General features: G+C 34.1%; 1 protein-coding gene across 2 annotated transcripts in view; it reads right to left on the bottom strand.

Annotated features, from left to right (window-relative positions):
- Window positions 1-21,029, bottom strand: part of Drgx (Dorsal root ganglia homeobox) — an 80,655-nt gene that overhangs the window by 14,350 nt on the left and 45,276 nt on the right. For both annotated transcript variants that reach the window (XM_089251049.1, XM_089251050.1), the window contains exons 4-5: window positions 19,304-19,405; window positions 6,554-7,161 (exon numbers count right to left, since the gene is read on the bottom strand). In XM_089251049.1, the coding sequence (XP_089107175.1) occupies window positions 6,554-7,161; window positions 19,304-19,405 (710 nt within the window). The remainder of the gene's footprint in view (window positions 1-6,553; window positions 7,162-19,303; window positions 19,406-21,029) is intronic.

The following is a 21,029-nucleotide window of genomic DNA, read 5'->3' as shown; positions in this document are numbered from 1 at the left end:
AGGTCCGGGGATCGGGGAGCCCATAGATTAGGGAAGTGCCGGCTGATAACACGTTCTTCTGTAAAATTTGTCTTTTAAGAACATTCTTAACCCACACTGCAATGCGTGGAGGACCTCCGTCTTGCATAAAGATTTGTGTCTGCAAGTCAGTGACGTGCTTGCAGAGCCGAAACAATTTCGTTCTGTAACAACAATTCATATCACTTCCCGATGATCGAACATGTCACTGCACCTGTAGAATAAGATTCTCATTTCTTTTTCTTTTTGTATCCTGTGTATATAATATGGCAAGTGTAAGATAGCAGATGAGATGGCATGGGGGGGGGCGCTCAATTGCTTTTAAAACATACCTCCATCCTGATATGTGTACATTCATCTTAACTAAACCCCGAAACTTCTCCAACTCCTAATCCCATCTCGTCTGTAATCACCACAAAATTTGTTAATCGCGACAATTGTCCGGGGAAAATATGCTGTAAAAAAGTTTGTATGGTTTTTTTTTGTTTTTTTTTTTGACACTAAATAAAGTGTTCCAGACTCTGCCACGAAGCTGGGCTAGAACAGATCTCGGCAACGGGATAAGTCCAGTGGCAAAGTTCTGGCGTTCATTCATTCATTGCACCTGTAGAGAGTAACTCCTCGTAGAAGTAGGGACCGAGAATAAATGATGCAGTAACTCCACACCATACCGTCACTTTTGGTGAATGCAACGGAACTTCTAAGCTAGCTGATTTTTCTGGTTCCCGAATTCAGCAGCTGTGAGTATTGACTGCACCATCCAGGTGAAAATGCGCTTCGTCTGTCCAGAGGATATTCCAAGGCCATTCTCAATCGACCCCAACGCGAGCTAGAAACTGCAGTGAGAACCAGAGTCGAGCGTCATAATCATGTGGAAGCAACCGCTACACAAAAGAAAGTTTGTACGGATAATATCGGGGGGTATTTCCGCATGATCTTATGGGCAGTTAAACGTGGCCTGTCAAACGCCTGGGATACACGACTGACACTTGTGCTGCCACGAGAATTTGAGGCTCTGTCCTCTTCCACCTGAAGCGAAACCTCCTGTACTGCGTCTATAGAAACGGGTTTGGTTCCTCTTCCAGGACAAACAGTCAACGATCCTGTGGTTTCAAAGTTCGTTGTCATACTCCGAAAATTTTCAATATTCATTGGACCTTTTCGAATCTTCGTCCAAGTCCGACATTTCCGTAGAACAGTTAATTGCTGTTGTGGTAAACCAATTTGGCCAAGAAAGCGCGATCTCGTGAACTTATCGTCATTGTGAGCAGCAAACATATTGAGAATTAATTTCTCCTTTCAAAGTGAAACGTCCTCTGGTGGCGACATGTGCAACTAATTTTTTTTCCTACTGAAACAAATTCTCATCACTTCATAAAGTTCTCCACAAAATTTCACAATTTTCTGGTGACTGGTTTCGCCTGTAGGCTACTTTAAAACAGGGTCTTTTAATTATGGACGCCTTGTGGTACAATGAAATCTTGATATAACGGTACTGTGAAGACCAAGAAAACATATCGTTATAGAGGACTAAATTTGTCACCTTTGAAATTTTACACTAAATTTTTAATTTGTCAAATTTATGCTTAAATTTGTAAATTTTTAACTTTATTATAATCTAAATACATGAAATTTACGCTAATTTCGCTTTCTTAAAATTTACTCTTTTTTTTCCTGAAATTTATACCGGGTGGTTAAAAATTAACTGGCACTACTCAGACATATGTAGCGCCCGTTCTGGTTGAGATATTTAGAGGAAACTTGGTATATATAGAATATATGGACCCATGGGGATAAGGAAGATTTAGTAAAAAAAAATTTCAATTGTTGACCACCAGGTGAAAATGTGGCGATTTTTTTTTATCGCCGTTTACCTTTTTCCTTGTGGTCGAAATAACGTATATATACCATAGTTTCCCAACCTTTTTTGTCCCCCTTCTTCAGAAATTTTTTTCTCCCATCGCCCCCCCCCCCCAACGCAATCTTACCCATAGGATCCTATGTTAAACACAGCTTCTACCGCTCTCCTGGAACATTCCATCGCGCCCTAGGGGGCGTTAACACCCACGTTGGGAATCACTGGTATATACCAAGTTTCAATGAAGTGCGTCTACCACAACGGACCATACATGGGTCGGAGTAATGTCATATAAATTAACATGAGTAGTGTCAGTTTGCTTATTCTGACACTACTCAGACCAATGTATCGCCCGTTGTAGTGGACGCACTTCATTGTGAAACTTGGTATATAACCGTTATTTAGACAATGGGGGAAAAAATAACTGCGATAGAATAGTGACACTTTTTCACCTGGTGGTCAAAAATATAACTTTTTTTTTTAATTGAATATTTATTTTCCCTCATGATCCATACATCCTATACACAAAATTTCATCAAAATATCATCATCAGAACGGGCGCTACATACGTCTAAATTTCTAAATTTATACTGATTTCTTATTTTTCAAATTCATACAAATTTCTTTTTTTTTATTTATACTAATTTTAAATATATTATTTTTAAAATTTCAAAAATATATTCATTTGTGAAGTTTACAACCATTTTTATTCTTATAACTCACGAGAATTAAGAAATTTTTAAATTTTCAGATAGTTTACGGTTATGAAATTTCGTTGTAACTTCCATTGCCAACTTCTTTTTTTTTTAAATATAATTTCGATATCAGTTAAATTCCTTATACGTAGCTTACATTCATTAGGTTCCTTGTCAGTTTCCAGTATTAAAATTTCACAATATTTTGATTTTGTGAAAATTTAATAATGTTTCCATCCATGAAATTTCTAATTATTTTCATTTAGGAAATTTCTAGTTATTTTCATCTATAAAATGTCTCTCTCTCTCTATTCATTTTCATTCATCTTACAATATTATTCGTGAAATTTCTTATTACAGTATTTTCTTAGAAGAAAGTAGAGAAGAGAGTAATAATGGGGAAAAAAATACCACGAAATTCCTAATGCATTTCGTCAAACTATGGGTGCCGTCTTCAGAGGATAAATATAATCACTATGACACTGACCGAGGAACCGACTTTGGTTGGTTACAAAGTCTTAACTTCCTAAAAAATACGAGATTGATATAATCTTAGATTATATCAAGCTCGTATATACATATACATCAGGCAAAGGATTGTTTACACGATTGGATTATTATATTTATAATCCTTATTATAATATAATTATTTGCTTTCGTAAATTTACAATACTTGCCTTCGTAAAGCTGTTTAATAGTTTTTCCTTCTTTCTATTTCATAATAATATTATTTTTTAATTTTACAATTGCCTTTTTTCCACAATTTTATAGCAATTTGCTTTTTTTTCAATTTCATAATAATTTGCTTTTTTTTCAATTTCATAATAATTTGCCTTTTCTCCAGTTTCATAATAATTTGACCTTTTCAATTTCATAATAATTTCCCTTTGTAAACATTTACACCAATTTTTTTTCGTTAAAATTTAGATCATCAGTGCATTCTCAAAATTTTAAACTGATATTTTCTTTCGTAAAATTTTACAATAGCTTTAGTTCGCGAATAAAAACCATCGTGAAATTTCCTAAAATTTTAGTTATTTCAAAATTTTTAATAACTTCTTTAGTGGAATCTCATTATAAATGTAGAACGTCATTATTTTGTTTTTTATAACATAATTAAATGTTAATTAATGTAAAAAATTAAAACAATAAACAATAACAATAAATTTATCCACTAAAAATTTGAAAAGAAATTATCCAATTTATTTTCATTTTAAAATGTTATTCAAAGATGAGATTTATTTTCAAAAAATTAAATGGACATAAATTTTTTGGGGCAGTTTTGATGAATTTGTTTTATATTCTTTTAATTTTTAAGATATTTTTTGATGAATTTAGACGTTCCCTTTAATGCGTAAATTATTAAAAAATTATTCCACAGAAATTTAATGTTAATGTAAACCTAAAATGGTCTCATACCTTTTTACACGGGGATACACTTTAGTTGAAATATCGTAAAAAATATTATCTAACCATTAATTTATTTTCAAATTTTTTACACATATATTTATATGTATATGCTAATACAAAGTTTTGCATATCTCTGGTACTTGACTTTTTTAAGATTTAAAAACAAAAATACATTTTTAACAGCTGACGAGAATGAAATCAATGTAATTGAATAAAAATTGATTCAAAATCAATAAAACTGTTCAATTCATGAAATGATAACGAAGATTGAAATTTTATCGAATCAATCTTTTTTTGAATTAAATGTTAAAATTTCAGAAAGAATTTAATTTTTTGTTCATAACCAGTATTTAAGAATAAATCTCCGCATCTTTTTCGAAGTCTTTTTTGTCCTTTTTTGAACCGAAATATTTTCTTTATTTTGAATGAATTTTTATTCAAATAAATTGATTTCATGCCGTTTTATCATGCGCACAAGCTGTTAAAAATGTATTCTTTTTTTTATTAAATTTTGTATAAAATATCAAATATTGGAGATATGTAAAACTTTGTACTGGCATAGAACAGCGAATCCCAAGTTTTACATATCTTCAATACTTAATTTTTTGCAAATTGTCAATATAAAAAATGAACTTTTCCACAGCTCCCATGAATGTGAAAAAAAGGGTGAAATGAATGCAATTGAATAAAAATTGATTCAAAATAAAGGAAGTTGTTCAGTTCATAAAATAAGGAAAAATATTTCAAATCCATTCTTAAATACTTGGATTATAAAAAAATTAAGTTTTTTAAAAACAATTTTCAATTCCGCATTTAATTTTAAATAAGATTGAGTCGATGAAATCTCAATCTGTTCAACAATTATATGAACTGAACAGTTTCTTTCATTTTGAATCAATTTTTATTCAGTTACATTGATTTCATTTTTCATTTATCATGCGCGAAAGCTGGCATTCTTTTTCTTGTTGAAAGTTTGCAGAAAATTAGGTATTTGGGACATTTAAAACTTCATACTGGCATATAATAGTACATGTAATTAAGAATTTAAAAAAAATGAAATATATCAATGGTTTAATAAATTTTTATAATGATATATCTTCTAGTGCATAGTGTTTATGGTAAGACCCCTTTAAATGATTAATTTTTGCCTATTTCATAAAATGGTGAAGAAGATTGAGATTCTATTGACTGATGAATCTTATTTAAAATTAAATTTTAAATTGTGAACATTTCAAAAAAAATTTAGTTTTTCCATAACCCGAGTATTTGCAAATAGATCTCAAATTTTTTTCGTAATTTTATGAACTCAAGAGTTTCTCTTATTTTGAATCATTTTATTCAATTACATTGATTTCATGCTATTTTACCATATACTCACAAATTTTTAAAAACGCGCTTTTCTTTTTGTTAAAAATTTGCAGGAAATGAAGTAGTGGAGAGAGATATGTAAAACTGTGTACTGATAAAGGATGTCGTATATAATCTGATATATGTGTACAAATTTCGAAATGCATCGATAGTCAAATAATATTTTTAATGATATTTCTACTAGAGTAGTTTTTCACCATGTTAAAATGTAAGAGACCCCTTAATGTTCAAATGTATTATTTGAGCAGAAGTTGCTTCATTTTGAATCGATTTTTATTCAATCATATTGATTTCATGTTATCATGCACGCAAGATGTTGAAAAATGTTGTTTTTTTTTAAATTTCCAGTAAATTAAGTATTGCACGTATGAAAAACTCTGTACCGGCAAATGATACATATACAACCAAATATATGTGTAAAAAATTTGTGAATTAAATCAAAGAAGTTAACTTATTTTGAATCAATTTTTATTCAATGGTATTGATTTCATGCGCGCAAGCTATTGAAAATGCATTTATTTTTAATTTGCAACAAATTAAGTAATAGGCCGAATTACATATAAAATGGATAACACAATAAAAGTTTAATAAAAGATCTTTCACAAAACTTGAAAAAAAAATCAACCAATAAGCCCATTGATTGCATTCACTTGAATGTAACCGATGCGCTTATTGTTTGAATTTTCAAGTTTTATAAAATAACTTTCATAAAACTTTTATAGCGTAACGCTGACGTATGTAAAACGTTGCACTGGCATAGGGTGGAATATAAATTAACTGTAAGTACAAAAAAATTTGAAATAAATTAATAGTTAAATAATATTTTTAATGATATTTCGACTGGAGCATAGTTTTTCACCATGTTAAAAGGTAGGAGATCCCCTAAATGTTCAAATGTATGTAATGGCCCTGAAGTTGCTCCATTTACCACCAGAAAAAATTAGCTTTATATGTACGAGCACGTATGTTATCGAATACCATTCCTATTTCCAGATCTAATCGGAGAAAATAGAAATAACCAGCAAAAGTAGCTGTTCCGTGCATAAGGGAATGATGGCGGCAGTAAGGCCACCACCACGCCAATCACATTGTATCATGCCCTAAAGGACGAGCAATAAAAATAATTGCATTTTCGCTCTCTCTCACTCTCCCGGACTTATTTGCTGCCATAATAGGCCCTTATTTGGAGGAGGTCTCAACTTACCCAGCCGTCAACGATGAGAACAAGGATGACCTAAGAAAAGAGCCCGGCCTTAGGCAACCAGTAGGGTCTTTTAGGAAAGACGAGTCCCCAAGGGATCCTGCGGACCGAGAGGCCAACAGCATCGGAAAATCGACGAGTCCGGGATCTGCTCCGGACGATCCTCCACTTCCACCACCTCCTCCAGCACTTGAACCGAGAGCTACGGAAGATTCCGGTGATGGCTGTTGTTGTTGTTGCTGCTGCTGCTGCTGCTTGGAAATATTGGACATGATGGCCGAATCTGCGTCCAAGGTAGGCAATGATCCGGACGCCGCTCCCGATGAAGGCGTGCACAGGTCGTCCCTCTCATCGCTGCTGTCGTCCGGGTCTTCGGTGATGGTCGTCGGCGAGACGACAGTCGACTTCTCCCCGTCGTGCAGAGCATCGCCGGCGGCCCCGGACAGGACAACGTCGTCCGGGGAGGAACGCCGATCGTCGTCCATGGACGGCAATGTCCCATCTCTTGTTGGGTCCTCGGATGACACTGCGCTTCCTCTGTCTTTTTCCTCGCGTTCTTTGCGGAGACGTTCGGCTTTTCGCCATTTCGCTCGTCTGTTCTGGAACCATACCTAGAAAATAAAATTGAAAACAAAAATTTAACATTAAAATTTTTTATCCCCTTTCAGACCCGAACATTCAATTTTTTTTTTTTAATTTTAAGAGTTTTTTTGCATTTTTGATACTTAAATACATTAAAAACATAAATGTCAGAAAATATTTCTTTCAAATTTTCAATTTTTTTTTTCTTTCGTGAACAAATAATTCACTTCCTTCAATTATTTCAAATTTTTTTCAGCCAGTATGATGCAGGCTGTGTATTCGTCTTCACATACACACATTTTTTTCCAGAATTTCATTGCTAAATTTTCTGTAATAAATCGCATTTTCCCGGAGGCACTTTCTCCTGGGGACCACCTTAAAATACAACTTTTAGTGCTAGCCTCTGATGAAAGCGCCCGAGTGACGTGGTGGTAAGATGGTCGTCTACCACCGTGGAGGTTGCTGTCACGTTCTCAGGTTCAAACCCGAGGGAGGATATGGGTAAAATATTCTACCTAACGAGCTTGAGGTGACCACCGATAGACAGAGCGCCCTTCATTTCCAACCCATCTCATTACTACCAGTAAATTGCAATATAGCAGTATGGCCAGAGTTGGTGTTTGGTGAAGTAGCCTCTGATGAAAGTCACCATATTTCTAACAAAACACTTGTACAATCTTTCAAGTAAGGGCTTAAGAGTCCCTGAGGAAAAAAAAAATATTTCTACTGTGAGAAAAAGCAACCCACAAATTCGAGGGTTATTACAGTAAAAGGGTCCGTTGTAACGGACTTCTCGTTATAAGCGAATTTAAATTTTTGTTCTGTCAGGTTTTAAAATTGTAGAAAATTTCTACTTTGGCTGCATTAACCTTTTCACTGTCACGTTTTGTAAAAATGAAGAAATTATCATGCAAATTTTCGGTAGGTCAATTTAGTTCTAATTAAAGCGTAAAATCAAAAAAAATATTTAGCACACTATAAATTAATTGATATGGTTCTCTAAAGTTTCGTCAGCACTAAACGCTTAAAATAATAATAAAAATACTAATTCAAAAATATTGAATAATGCATAATAATTAATATTTATTTCGCCACAAAGAAAGCCATAATTTGTTTTATATGTTAAGGAACATTTTGTGTGTGAAAGCTGTTGTTGAATACTCCATCACAATTTTGGGTGATGCAGTAAACACTTTTACGCGGGGAAATGTAACTGAATTTTATTAATATTAACATAGTTGAAAAAACTAGTTGTCTCTCACTTGTGCTATCATCTGGTGACCGTAAAGTAGTTATACACAGCTTTTATACTTCAAAATAGCGGCACCCAACAACATATGTAAAGGATGTTTTACGAGGTTTTAAAAATTTGTGGTACTATAAAGTACTTTCAAAAGTGAAAAGGTTAACATTATAATATTTATTGCAGTAAAAGTCCGTGGTACCAACAGCTCGCAATCACGAGAAAAATTGCTGTTGTAACTGATATCTCGTTATAAGCGAACTTCCATTTTTTTGCTCTGTTGTATAATAAAAGTGTAGAAAATTTCTACTTTGGCTGCATTTAACCTTTCACTGCCGCAATATGAAAAAATGAAATCATGTAATTAATTATCGTGTAAAGTTTTTGATAGGCCATTTTAGTTCTTATTAAAGTTAAAAAAACAGATTTTTTTTTCAAAATTCTACTAAACATACAACAAATTAATCCAATGCTTGAAAGTTGTGTTGGTATTTTACAATAAAAATTATCAACTCAAATATATTCTTTATTTTTCTTTCTTTCTTTCAAACCGAACACGGTCCATGCTCTATCACCGTCGGGCAATGTATTATTCAAATACATTGAATGAAATGCATAATACCGAATATTTTGTTTGAGACATAATTTGGTTAATTAAGGCATCTTTTTAGACCGTTTTATTCTAATATCAACGAATGAACAGAATTTTCTCTCACCCACCACTCTCTAGTCATGAAATTGGTTTTTAGTATCATAGCTGTTGATTCTCTCTAAGACCTTTTTGCATAGAATTTCGTATTATCAAAGCAATTTAGTTGTTCAACCGAACAGACGAAGATCTCAATTATTATATATATCAAGGAAACAGTTATTTTCCGGATATTATGCTGAGGTGAGCTCGGAAAGAAAAGTCATCACGTCTCCGCCGGGACTCGAACCCAGGCCCTCTTGCATGCTTCAGCATAATATCCGGAAAATAACTGTTTCCTTGATATCTCTGGCTGAGAAAAAAGCCATCTATATCTCTCATTATATATATCATTGCTCAACTTTTATGGATGTTTGGACTCGTTAGTATTGTGGACTGCACAATGCAGTGCACATGCTACTCGTGCATGACTTCTTCACGTGATTCTTAAAAGAACGGAGAGAAAGAAACCCCAATTTTTTTTTTTTCAACGGAATATGTTGACATTATAACGAATGTTTCCTAATTTAGTAACTCGCTGTAAAAGCATCTCAACATTACTTCACGGCCATGCATTGCAAAAATCACTCGTAATAGTGAGATTCTCGTTGAAGCATCAGTCATTATTAGATCCAGTAAGCTTAGGATTTTTTTTGTTTCAGATGACCACAGCCCATTTGTATAAGAAAAACCTGAAAAAAATCAGATGTTTGTGGTTCCCCGCCCCCGTGCTTCATACTTCATATAACATGCCTTGCTTACTCATTGCACGGGGTTGTATATGAAAAGCTGACCGATCACTGTCTGAAGCCATTGGTTGACGTCACCGCTCCTACAGGGCGGGGATAGGAGATGACAAGGCTCTGGTGTTCAGGCCTGTAATTTTCATTTTACTTTGTTACAATTTATGGGCACTGAAAACAACCATGGAAATTCGTTTGCCGTTATAGAAAAATCATCTTCTTCAAATTGAAGAGGTATTTCTTGAAAAAAACCATACAGACCAACCGAACACAAAGCTTAACATTTGAAAAAATTCTGAGAAATATGTTGTTGTTTTCGAAATATTTTTGAAATTTCGGGCCAAATCCCAGTAAGGAAATATTTTCTAAATTTGTTTTGGCGATTCATTCTCTTCGGAAACATAAATAAAAATTTGGTAGTGACTTACAAGCTGTGAAGCACCTGGTACTGATTTGTAATAAAAAATTTATCACAAATATTTCTTAAGTGACTAAATTCTAATTAAATATTAAATTTCATACATTTCTTTTGAAATATTTATAATGCTGATCGTTCTCTGAAATTCTGTAAAAAATAATCCTTAAAATGAAATTTAATATCACAAAAATACTTTAAAATTTTTGCATAGAAATTTACTTTATTAATACTGTATATTTATTAATTGAAAATTAATTTTCATGAAGTCCAAGCTGTAGGAATATTTAAATTTTGGAGATATGATACATTTTAATAATTTTCTAACTATCGAGATCCTTGCTATGCCCAAATCGTAAAGCCGGACGTGATTTCGACAATACCAATATTCGAACCAGATATGCCGATGCTACTGAAATTTTAAATAAGCCGTGATTCCAAAATAACCGAAAGTGAGAAAATCCAAAATTCCGACGCAAACAAAATTTCGACAAGATTCTGCCTTCAGCCGAAATTCAGAAAAACACTAATCCCGACGCTAAAAGAATGGGTTACTTTGGCCCAGTTAGAAAGTGGGTCAAAGTAGCTGAAAATGCTTAAGCCAACACAGAGAACTGTTAATGAGTGAAACTAATAAGTCTGTTTCTTGAAGAAAATAAGCCATTGGAATCAGCTCCGCCAAAAACTGCAGAAACCTACTTTCTAAAGAACACTTTGGAAGAAGGAAATATTATAGTACGAAGTACAGATGAGACTGGATACCAAGCGAAGATAATTGGAAAGAAAAGTCACATTCTCTCCTCTGTGGGGAATCGAACCACCAACCTCGCACTGATAACGTTACGAGCTGCTGCTGAGTTAGGAGGCTGTCTATTGCGCAGTCCCATTCAGCCCAAAGGAACAAAGTGGTCTTAGGAAAGAAAATGTCTATCCTCTGTAGTTTAATGGTAGAGCATGCGGCCGGAAAGTGTGAGGTTGGTGGTTCGATTCCCCACAGAACTCAACAATCACTTTCGGAATGTTTACTTTGGTTATCGTGGTTCCCTAGAAATGCGTTTCCGACGTGCAAATGCCTTCACAATGGTTTGTCCCTTCTTTAATGCTGACAGTATTATGTATGTTAGTTCATTCCTTTATAATGGTTTGTCTATTTTTCAATTCTCCCTGTGATTGAAGAAAACCCGGGCTACGCCGGGTATTATAGCTAGTAATAAATAAAATGTAGCTTTTTACTCATATGTGAGAGTACATTTTCTTCAAAACCCGTTTGTTCCATTGCTTCAAGCATGTCTTACAGTTTTTCAAAGTAGAAATATTTGATGTGTGGGACAAAGTTGCCCTAACTTAGGGGCTACTTTGTCCCAAAATAAAAATAAATAATTAATTACTTAATAATGTCATAAAAATATTACTGAAAATAGATTTCTTTTTAATATCACACTCTTTTAGAAAAGGGTTTGAACTATCTAAAAATTACCTTAAATCTCAGAATTTATTATTTGTAATATTCTAGCATATATAAGATTGAACAAAATGTTTCATAAAAAGTAGGCCAAAGTAACCCGTGTTTACGGTAGATAGAGCAAGAGTCATGCTTGTTGGCATCTTGATAGAGTTATTATTTCGATCTCGGGATTCCGATTGAAAACCCTTACACTCATACGCAATAAAATAATTATGGTCATTATAATTTATAATTACTCATTAAAAAACAGTTGAACCTTATATTATATTTAATATCATAATCATTATAACAACACGATGAACGAAAGATGCAAATGAAAGCATTTATTTTACGAATTTGATGAAGCATAGTCGGAAAACTCGATGGAACAAAGTGACAGGAGAGAAACCCTTTTCCGCATCACCCCGTTTTAGCAAATATTGCTCAACAAACCAAACGGTAATTGAAAACCACAAGCATTTATGTACTTTATTGGGTAAAATAGCGGATAATGACCGGCGGGAGAGAAGTGGGAGCCATGTTTGTGGAAAAATCGGCAAATCACCCGCGAAAATTGCGTGATCGAGTGCCATCGAACAGCATTCCAGAGAGTACTCGACGAGTATAAGTGGTACACAGACGTTGAAAAGTTGCAGTGGGATGGGGAGACAGAACTCTCCCCGGATCGTACCTGAAAAGAAAGATATCACAGTTGGAATCCTTAATGAGAAGTGGGGGTGGGGAGGCTGTCAACAGCTCGAGCTGCTCTCTCTCTCTCGGGGTATTTTTCCCGCTCCCCGATAGATTCTTGCTGATGGACGCCACGAATGAATCTGACCCCACTGAGGATACCCCCACTCTTTAACCCTCGGGCTAATCTGACTCGTGGATCGTTAGCGTCAGCTGCCGACCGGTTACCACTTCATCACTACTTACCGACCCAGCTCCGTGCGGTCTCCCCACACGCTCTCTCTCTCTCTCTCTCTCCTCAAATAACCTTTATTCTAACACTTCTGGCTCCGGGTATATATATCTTCCCAGTTTTGGTCCGCTTCTCAGACTGGAAAACGGGACATCCTCTTTATCAAATGGGTCCCTCTGAGATAGAGAGGAAAAGTCCGTCTCTGGGTGTCCCAGAGGACGCAGCAGGAGTCTTTACCTCATTGGTGGATGGAAGACTGGGGGGGCTAGAGACTAACACACACACACACACGTAATAGTAAATGAGCCTAGAGGGAGTTGTGTGTGTGTGCACCTGGCCACAAAATCCGCAAAAATTGCGTTTCTAGTTTAGTTCGTTATCGAGTTTTCTTACCGAAATTATGGTGGTGGTAGTGGTGCAAATGGTTCTTTACTTCTGCGCCGGATTAACGGGGAATAATTCACTTTTGTGTGTGGGTTGAATTGGATGATATAGGAGTTCCCGAGTTCGTGGTGAAGTTCTGGTTTTTTTTCGAGTAAAAGTGTTGTGATGTTTAGAAGCAGGGTTTTTTTTATAAATGTGTGCAGTCGAACCACTCTGATTCGATACTTGGGACCGATACTTGGACCCCCTACATTGAGTCAGGGATTCTTAACAAGAAGTCTCAAACCCCCTTCTGGTCCTTGTATAACGTGCAGGGGGGAGGGTCCGTGGAGTTGTTTGAGAAAATAGTTAGGCCATTATTTTTATAGTTGAAATCTTCTTCACTCCAAGTGAAAACTAACTATTAAAAATTATTTTGGAATGATTCGTGTTTATGTCACAATCCCCATTAAAAAAAGAGAAAAAGTAATTAGCGAATTTCATTTAAAGCAGTGAATTGTAATTTTTTGGCAAAATTTAGTGATATCCCGTGTTTAGGAACGCAGTTGCCTGCATTTTACTCGATGGTGTTTGGTGTACCTAAGTATAATTTTATTTTAAAACATATGGATATATTACTAATGTCAATTACAGCAGGTGAATAATTTCATCAAGTCTGCCTGCGGACCGCCTATGCCTTCATCGCGAACCATAGGTTGAGAAACACTGTGCATAGAAGGTTAATCAATTCCTGCCAATTTGAATGCTTTTTGAAGGTTGGTAAAATTTCTCCGGAAAAAATGTTATGCCCTGCCCCAGCTTTTTGTATCCCCTCCAAAGTACAACTCCTGCGTACACCCCTGGACAGAGGATGATATCGTCCATTCCTGGAACCACCATTTCAGTCAATACAACTGGACTTTGGTCTAAAAATTTCACTCCAAATCTTCAGTAATATTGGGATATAATTCAACATTTTCACCTTGAGTTTGGATATGAACTTGTAGCAAGTAGCACTTATTTTCCAAAACATTGTATGAGTAACAGGAATTAGAGCATACCCGCTCAACCCATCACCAGGCCGTCGGAGCCATCTGATGTGGCCCGCGATTTCAAACCTAATTTTGTAGAAATGAACCTAGTGGCACATTAACAGATCATTTGAGTGACCCGCGACAATGTTTCAGATCACTTAAGGGTCCACGTGCGTTACTCGTGTTACTAAGTTCCAGATCATTCAAGCGGGCCAAGTATCATTTAGGTGATACGCGGTACATTCTGCGGCCATTTAAGTGGCCCGCGACACGCTTTCAAACCGATGGAGTGGCCCGCACTTTCCTAAAGGTTGAGCACCCTTGAATTAGAGTAAGACTTCTTTTCTTTTTGTTTAACTGAACTACGCATGCGTGTGACTGCTCATAGCAACAACGAAATAAATATTATACAGCATGATGATGTTACCACCAATTACGATTAAATTTTTCTACTACATACATGGCAACAGACGCGTGCATCGTCAAATACATGAATTAAAAAGCCTCAATATCAATTAAATATAAATTCGTACATTGAACAAGCCTTTTCTATCTTCCGCACAAATACCAAAAATTTTCATTAACTTTCATTGATTTAAAAACGCAAAAAAAAAAAAATTCATGAATAAATAAAAAAGCGCAGTAAAAGCGCAGCACACACATGCTTATACTAATAACCAGAATGAATTCATCACACAGTACCTCGAACCGAATTTACATTATTATATTACCATACTTTTCCTCGGAGTTTCATAATTACATTACGACCCATAAGTGAAGGCTCGAGGCATGTGTAATTGATAATTCAAATTGATAATTCGCCTCGGAATCAACTTTACATACGTACCATTTTTTTCACACACACATATATATATATATATATCTACCTTATCCATAATAATAATATCCGTAAAAATTTAAAATATAAAAAAAATTCTTTTTACACCGAAAAAGTCTTTTTCCCGAAAAACCCTCCGCATCCTCTTCTTCAAAGGAATAATAAAACCAAGAAAATTTAATGAATGACGGAAAGAACAGGAAAAAAAATAATAATAATCCTTAAAAAAAAGGTATATATCAGTCATTAACATTAATGTTCGCCCAATGTAAAAATAAAGAGAAAAATGGGAAATGAAAGAAAATTTTTATCCTGGCCGGAGCTAAACTGTTTAAGTCTTTTACTGGAAATTGTTAATTCTTTATACGCGGCGTGTGAAAAAAATAAAAATAAAAAATTTTATTTTTTGAATTTTCGAAGGATTTTTCCCACTTTCCAGAGCCTTAATCGTAATTTCTCTTCATGACGGCAACAAGAATTCAAAAACAAAAAAAAAATGATCAAAAAACATGCGGGAAAATTTTTAAAAATAATAATAAAACCCCAAAAAAAATAAGAAAGTAACACTTACATCCATTAAAGCTACCGATAACAACGTTATAATACTTTTTTTTTATTATTATTTCAAATTTTAATACTCGTACATTCTAATATATACCACATACTCCTCTTTCCCTCATTGTAAAAAATTTTTCTTAAAAATTCAAAAAAAAATTTTTTTTTACTAAAAAAAAAATTCAATTCCGTGGCGTTCATCACTAATTTGAATTTAACGTGGGGAAACTGGAGGGAGGAGGCGTTAGATAATCATTTTAACGAGTAACGCCTCTTTCTTTCTTTTTCTTTTTTCTACTAATTTTTGTTTAATTTTTTTTTCTTTTCCCAAATTTTCTTATAAAATTTTCGTTCTCTACACTCTTATTTCTTTAACTTCATCAATGCGCTCTCGTGAGTTCTTTTCCCACATTCTCTTTTTTTGGCAATGTTGGCGATTCTCTACCTCTTCTCTCTCTCGCTCTATCTCGTTCCTCATGTACAACATAATTATGTAAAAGTTCGCCCCCCCCCCCAAAAGATTAAGACGGAGGAAAAAGTAAAAAAAATAAATAAAAATTATGTATAAATTATTTTGTGGAAAAAGAGGGGAGGAAGAAAAAAAAAAGTTTTTAATTTCGTTACCGGTACCTCATATAATCCATATGAACTATTCATGAAATTCGATGTTTCGAGAACTGAAAATTGCTTAAGAAATATTTTTTTTATTATTATTATTAGTATTATTTTCCTACATTTCCCTCAAATTCTCGCGTCCTCCACCACACCATTAACAAGAAACGTTCGTTTCCCCCGCTCCACCTCCAGAAAATCCCGTAAAACTTTTATGCCACTTTCTCATAGGGAAAACCAATTATATATTCCAAAGAAACAACATAAATATAAGAGAAATTTTTTTGTAATAAATAAATTTTTCTTACATTCAAAAATATATATGAAAACAATTTTTTTTTTCTAGAAATATCTAAAAAAATTTCTTTCGTAAACTTTTTTATTTTTATTTTTTGAATCGCGAAAAAATACTAATTTGTAATTTTAATAAAACCCTATACGAGAATTTTCGAAGGAAAAATTTTGATACTCGCGTAGAAAAGCTACTTAAATATCCAAAAAAAAATTATATAAAGTTTCTTTTTTTTGTGTGTACGAACTCGAAATATTATTCCGTGAATATTTTTTAGGAGTAGAGAAATTAATGTTATAAAATTCAAACTTTTTTTTGTTTTGAAATGAACCTTTTTTCGAAATTTTACAAAATCACACAAAAGCTCATCTCTTATTTCCTATGGCGTGTACGTATGTATACATCAAGGGTCCCCGATACATGGAATTTTTCAGCGTGTGATTATTTACTTTGAGTGTATTTCTGTATTCGGAAATGTATATCTACATTGCTCTTAAAGGCACCAAAAAAAAGAAATTTTTCAAAAATAAAATCCGAATACCTCGTTACGCGAGGAAATTCCCACTCTGGTATATCCCCCCGCACTATATAAATTTCGGGAGGTTTCTCTTTTTATAGTGACTTGAAACCGGCGAATATACTTCGTTATCAAAGCCTTCATTCATCTCATTTTATTTGCAGATTGGTTAGATGAAGGACGAGATAAAAGAGGAGTGAGAGTTATAAAGAGAGAGAGAGTGAGTGTGAGAAAGCAATGAAAACACTCGGCTGAGAGAGTGAGAGAGAGGGTTTTCTTGTGTTTTTCTAGTTTTTTTTCTCGGGTGTTTCTCCATTCAGTGTGTTTCAGAAGAGACATCAAATCAAATGAGAGAAGAAACAACACGCAAAAATATACATTTCTCTTGTTTATAGGGCTCTCATTTAAAAATAAAGGGCGTTGTTGTGTATTCGAATGCTTCAATTTTTTTTTTCGTAGGTGGTGATTTTCATTCCCGTCCGTCCCGGAATACCAAAAAAAAACCCTTAAAAAGCTCTCGAGTGCTTTTCCTGTATTTTTTTTTTTGGTGTGTGAGGACAACCTTCCCATACCTGTATTAAGATTGTATAAAGCTTGAGGACAACGTTGAATTAAAGTAGAGATATGTAAATTTGCCCGACATGTTTCGAATTAGATATTCTTAGCTGTGTTTTTCGTGTGTGTGTGTGTGTGTGTTTGTTATTTTGCTATTTTGCACACGGTGTTACATGAATGTTTCATTTCACTCGACGTGTGTTCGCTCATTTCAAAAAAGAGGGTTTCAATTTTTTAGAATCTTTTTCCCCGCGTTGTGTGTGAAGTGGATTTTAAATTTAATGGCTTTGTGGTGAGTGTATTTTATGAACTTCGAATACGCAATGGCGATCTATGCGTATGGTTTTCTTTTTTAACACGTGATTATCACATGCCTGTGGGGATTGAGAGGTCAAATCGTACATGTTGTGTAATGCTGGAAGGAAATGATACTATAATGGATGTAAAACAAAATGAAAATGCTTCAGAAAAAAGGATATTCTGCGTTTTGAAATATGAATATAAAATTCTTTTAAACAGAATTTTATGTTATTAATAGAGGAAGAATGTGGAAATATAAATTTTTTGTATGGAAATATTTTTGTATTGATAAAGAAAATTCATCGAATGGAATTAATCTTAAAATATTGATTTTGGCACCAAATATCTGAATTTATTAGTTTGTAGTGAATCAGAAATTTCATATAAAATATTAGAATTTGAATTTTTTTTTTGTTGGCGGTGATTTTTATTCATGTCTGTCCCGGAATAAGCAAAATCGAACAAAGAAAACTTAATTACGAAATGCCGCAATTGCATACACAACATATATACTGCAGATACAAATTTTTCCTATTGGATTCATTCTATTGAGCTTCTGATAGTGGAAGTTTCTTTTATCATTTTCTATGTCTTATATCCATTGAATTATATTTGAAAAACAAGACAGGAAACTGATCAAATATCAGATCTACAATAAAATTTTCTCAAGAAATTTTCAAATTTCGTTGAAATTGTTTCTTTAGATGCTTTTGTCTAGCAGCTTTTCCCTGTCTGAGATTATTGTGATTGTCTGTTCTGAATTTTGAATCTGTAAAACTAGTCATTTCTAAGATTTGACCCATTTTTGAATATTATTCAGAAAATAATACCTACGGTGTACACAGATATTTCATAAGCACTTCAATGATAAGGTAATGACAAATGATGAGCAAAGTGATGAATTGACAAATGACGTTCCTCAATTTCATACCCTTGAAATTCGTACCCTGTCAAATTGCTAGAAACCACTATAGATATCACAATACATTGCTGCCGGTACCTCGCAACCGAGTTATTAACCCTCTCGGTGGCAGTCCCGAGATATCTCGTCCAACTTTATCTACTTATTTCAGCCACCCCCCGAAATATCTGTCTCTGAAAACGCGTCGAAGTTATTTTCACCGTAAAACATGTTTTTCCATGCTCCCCTCCAATCAATCAACTGCCAGTGGGCGGAGTCAGCCCTTGTTCAAGGTTGGATAAGAGGAGGAGCGAGAAAAAAGAAACTGTGTGTGTTTCCTTCCCCCCTCCCCCTCCTTCCAGAGCTGTAAAGAAATATACGCTCAATATAAGTAATACAAGATTCTTTTCCCAAAAAAAAATGTATTTCTCTTGATAGAAAGCCACACACATCATGGCAGGTGTGGCGGGACATAAAAGCGATGGGTAGAGTATATTGCCTTGTTTGGGAGAGGAAGCAGTTATCACAGTTCACAATCGAAAAAAAAATCTTCTTGAAAATAGATGGCACTTTGGGAAGGTTTTGCAATTTCAAATGGGGATCAGGAAAATTTTAAAAACCGCTTAAAGGGTTAGTGAGCAAGGCTCGAATTTCAGTTTTAATTTGTTTTTATGTTTTTAAAAAATGCACTTTTGTTTTTTAAAGAAATTTGAATCTACTATAATGAAATTGATCAGTTATGTACATACCTGGACTCGTGCTTCCGTGAGATTGATTTTCATCGCTAGGTCTTCTCTCGTAAATACATCCGGGTAGTGTGTTTGGGCAAACGCTTTTTCTAGCTCTTCAAGCTGATTATTCAAAAAAAGAATCGAATCATGGAAATTACTAGGTATATTCATTCATATAAATAACGTTAGGATATACATCCAAAAATATGTTATTAACGTATGATAAATGGTTGGGCCAATTAAAACGTGATTTAAAGGGAGTTTAGTACAAATTTTCAAATAAACACATTTTCAATTTCTCAATTTTTTAAATGCTTTAAAATTTTCTGCATCCAACTGCGTTCTAGTTTTTGTTCTACCTGCTCACTACAAGTATTTTTTTTTTTTCATATATACTGGGCAGACATTACTATCATGCTAATGTTTTCCATAAATATGTTCTTTCTTTTTTTTTTCAAAACTGTTTTTGTCAGATAAGGAACATTTTTTCAAACACCACTTGTTCAAATGTCATGAAACTGCGTGTGTTTCAGCTCGGATATGTTGCATGCCTAAAAACGAGAGGATTTCTTGTTAAAATTAGTTTAAAAAAATTTTATTATTACCATCAAGTACAGAATAAAGGGTAAATTTTGTTGATGTGTGGAAAAAATGCGTGTTAAAATTCGAAAAACGAATAACCAGCAACTAAAATCACTAAAACTCTAAAAGCTCGCGTTAAAATGTATAAAAATATTCATAAAAATATTCTAGGGAAAGACATTGAGGTCCTACAGTGAATAAAAAAATTTAAAATGTTCCTTAAAGGCAGGCGATATTTCCCATAGGAAAGCGTAAGACAAGCCAAGATCGTACACTAATCTCTTAAATGAATGTTGATCAATCATGAGAATGCGTAAAATCGATAATGCAAAAAAATCAAAAATTCAAAATTATGAGGGTGTACACTGCCTGGCCAAAAATAAGCGTACGGATACCTTAATACTTCGATGAATTCCTTTAGCACGAAGTACAGAACGCATTCTCTGGGATATTACATTTTTTTTCTTCTTACATTATTGTTTACACGCGAAGAAGAAACATCCGATTTTGAGAATGATTGGTACGAATGACAACTCCACAGGTCATAATTAATGTTTTTGTATTGTATGTAGTTTATTCGTAGAGAGTTATGTAGTTATTTGCACCATAAGTATTCCTTATGGGCATTGTATAATATTTTATCATGTATATATATATCGTTTGTAATTGCATGTTTAATTGGGTTGCTGTATTTTTGAAATATATGACATCCATATTTGTTATGGACATCTTTTTCTCACCCACCTCGTTAGGCATTTTGCCTGTTGTGGCCTTGTATTTGTATGTGAAAGGTATCGAACACTGAAATTCGAACTTACCAATGAACACCCAATAATGCCTTATTCTTGTGCATACATAATTGAAGATAAATATATAACCTGCTGTATAGCACCATCAATAAAACGTGTCCAATATAACAGAAAATACACAGCGCGTATCAATGACAAGAGTATAATGTTATAGTTCTTTTTTTGAAACAAGGTAGAAAAAAAGGTAAGATATGCAGGGTGCATAGCAAACGGAGTTGGGGGGGGGGGGGGTGTATGGCATTTTACTGGCAAGCCGTTGATCCTAGAGGTATATTTCCAATTAGAAAACGTTTTCAAATAACGTGTAGTACTCAGATATGTCATTCATGTTTATAGGGGTTGTATAGTTATTA

The sequence above is a fragment of the Pholcus phalangioides genome, unplaced genomic scaffold, assembly GCF_987345545.1.
Source record: "Pholcus phalangioides strain wild (caught in Gottingen) unplaced genomic scaffold, Ppha-v1.0 ptg000024l_1, whole genome shotgun sequence".
Taxonomy (NCBI): Eukaryota; Metazoa; Arthropoda; class Arachnida; order Araneae; family Pholcidae; genus Pholcus; species Pholcus phalangioides.
The sequence above is the reverse complement of the archived record's forward strand: the minus strand, read 5'-3'. Positions and strand labels throughout refer to the sequence as shown.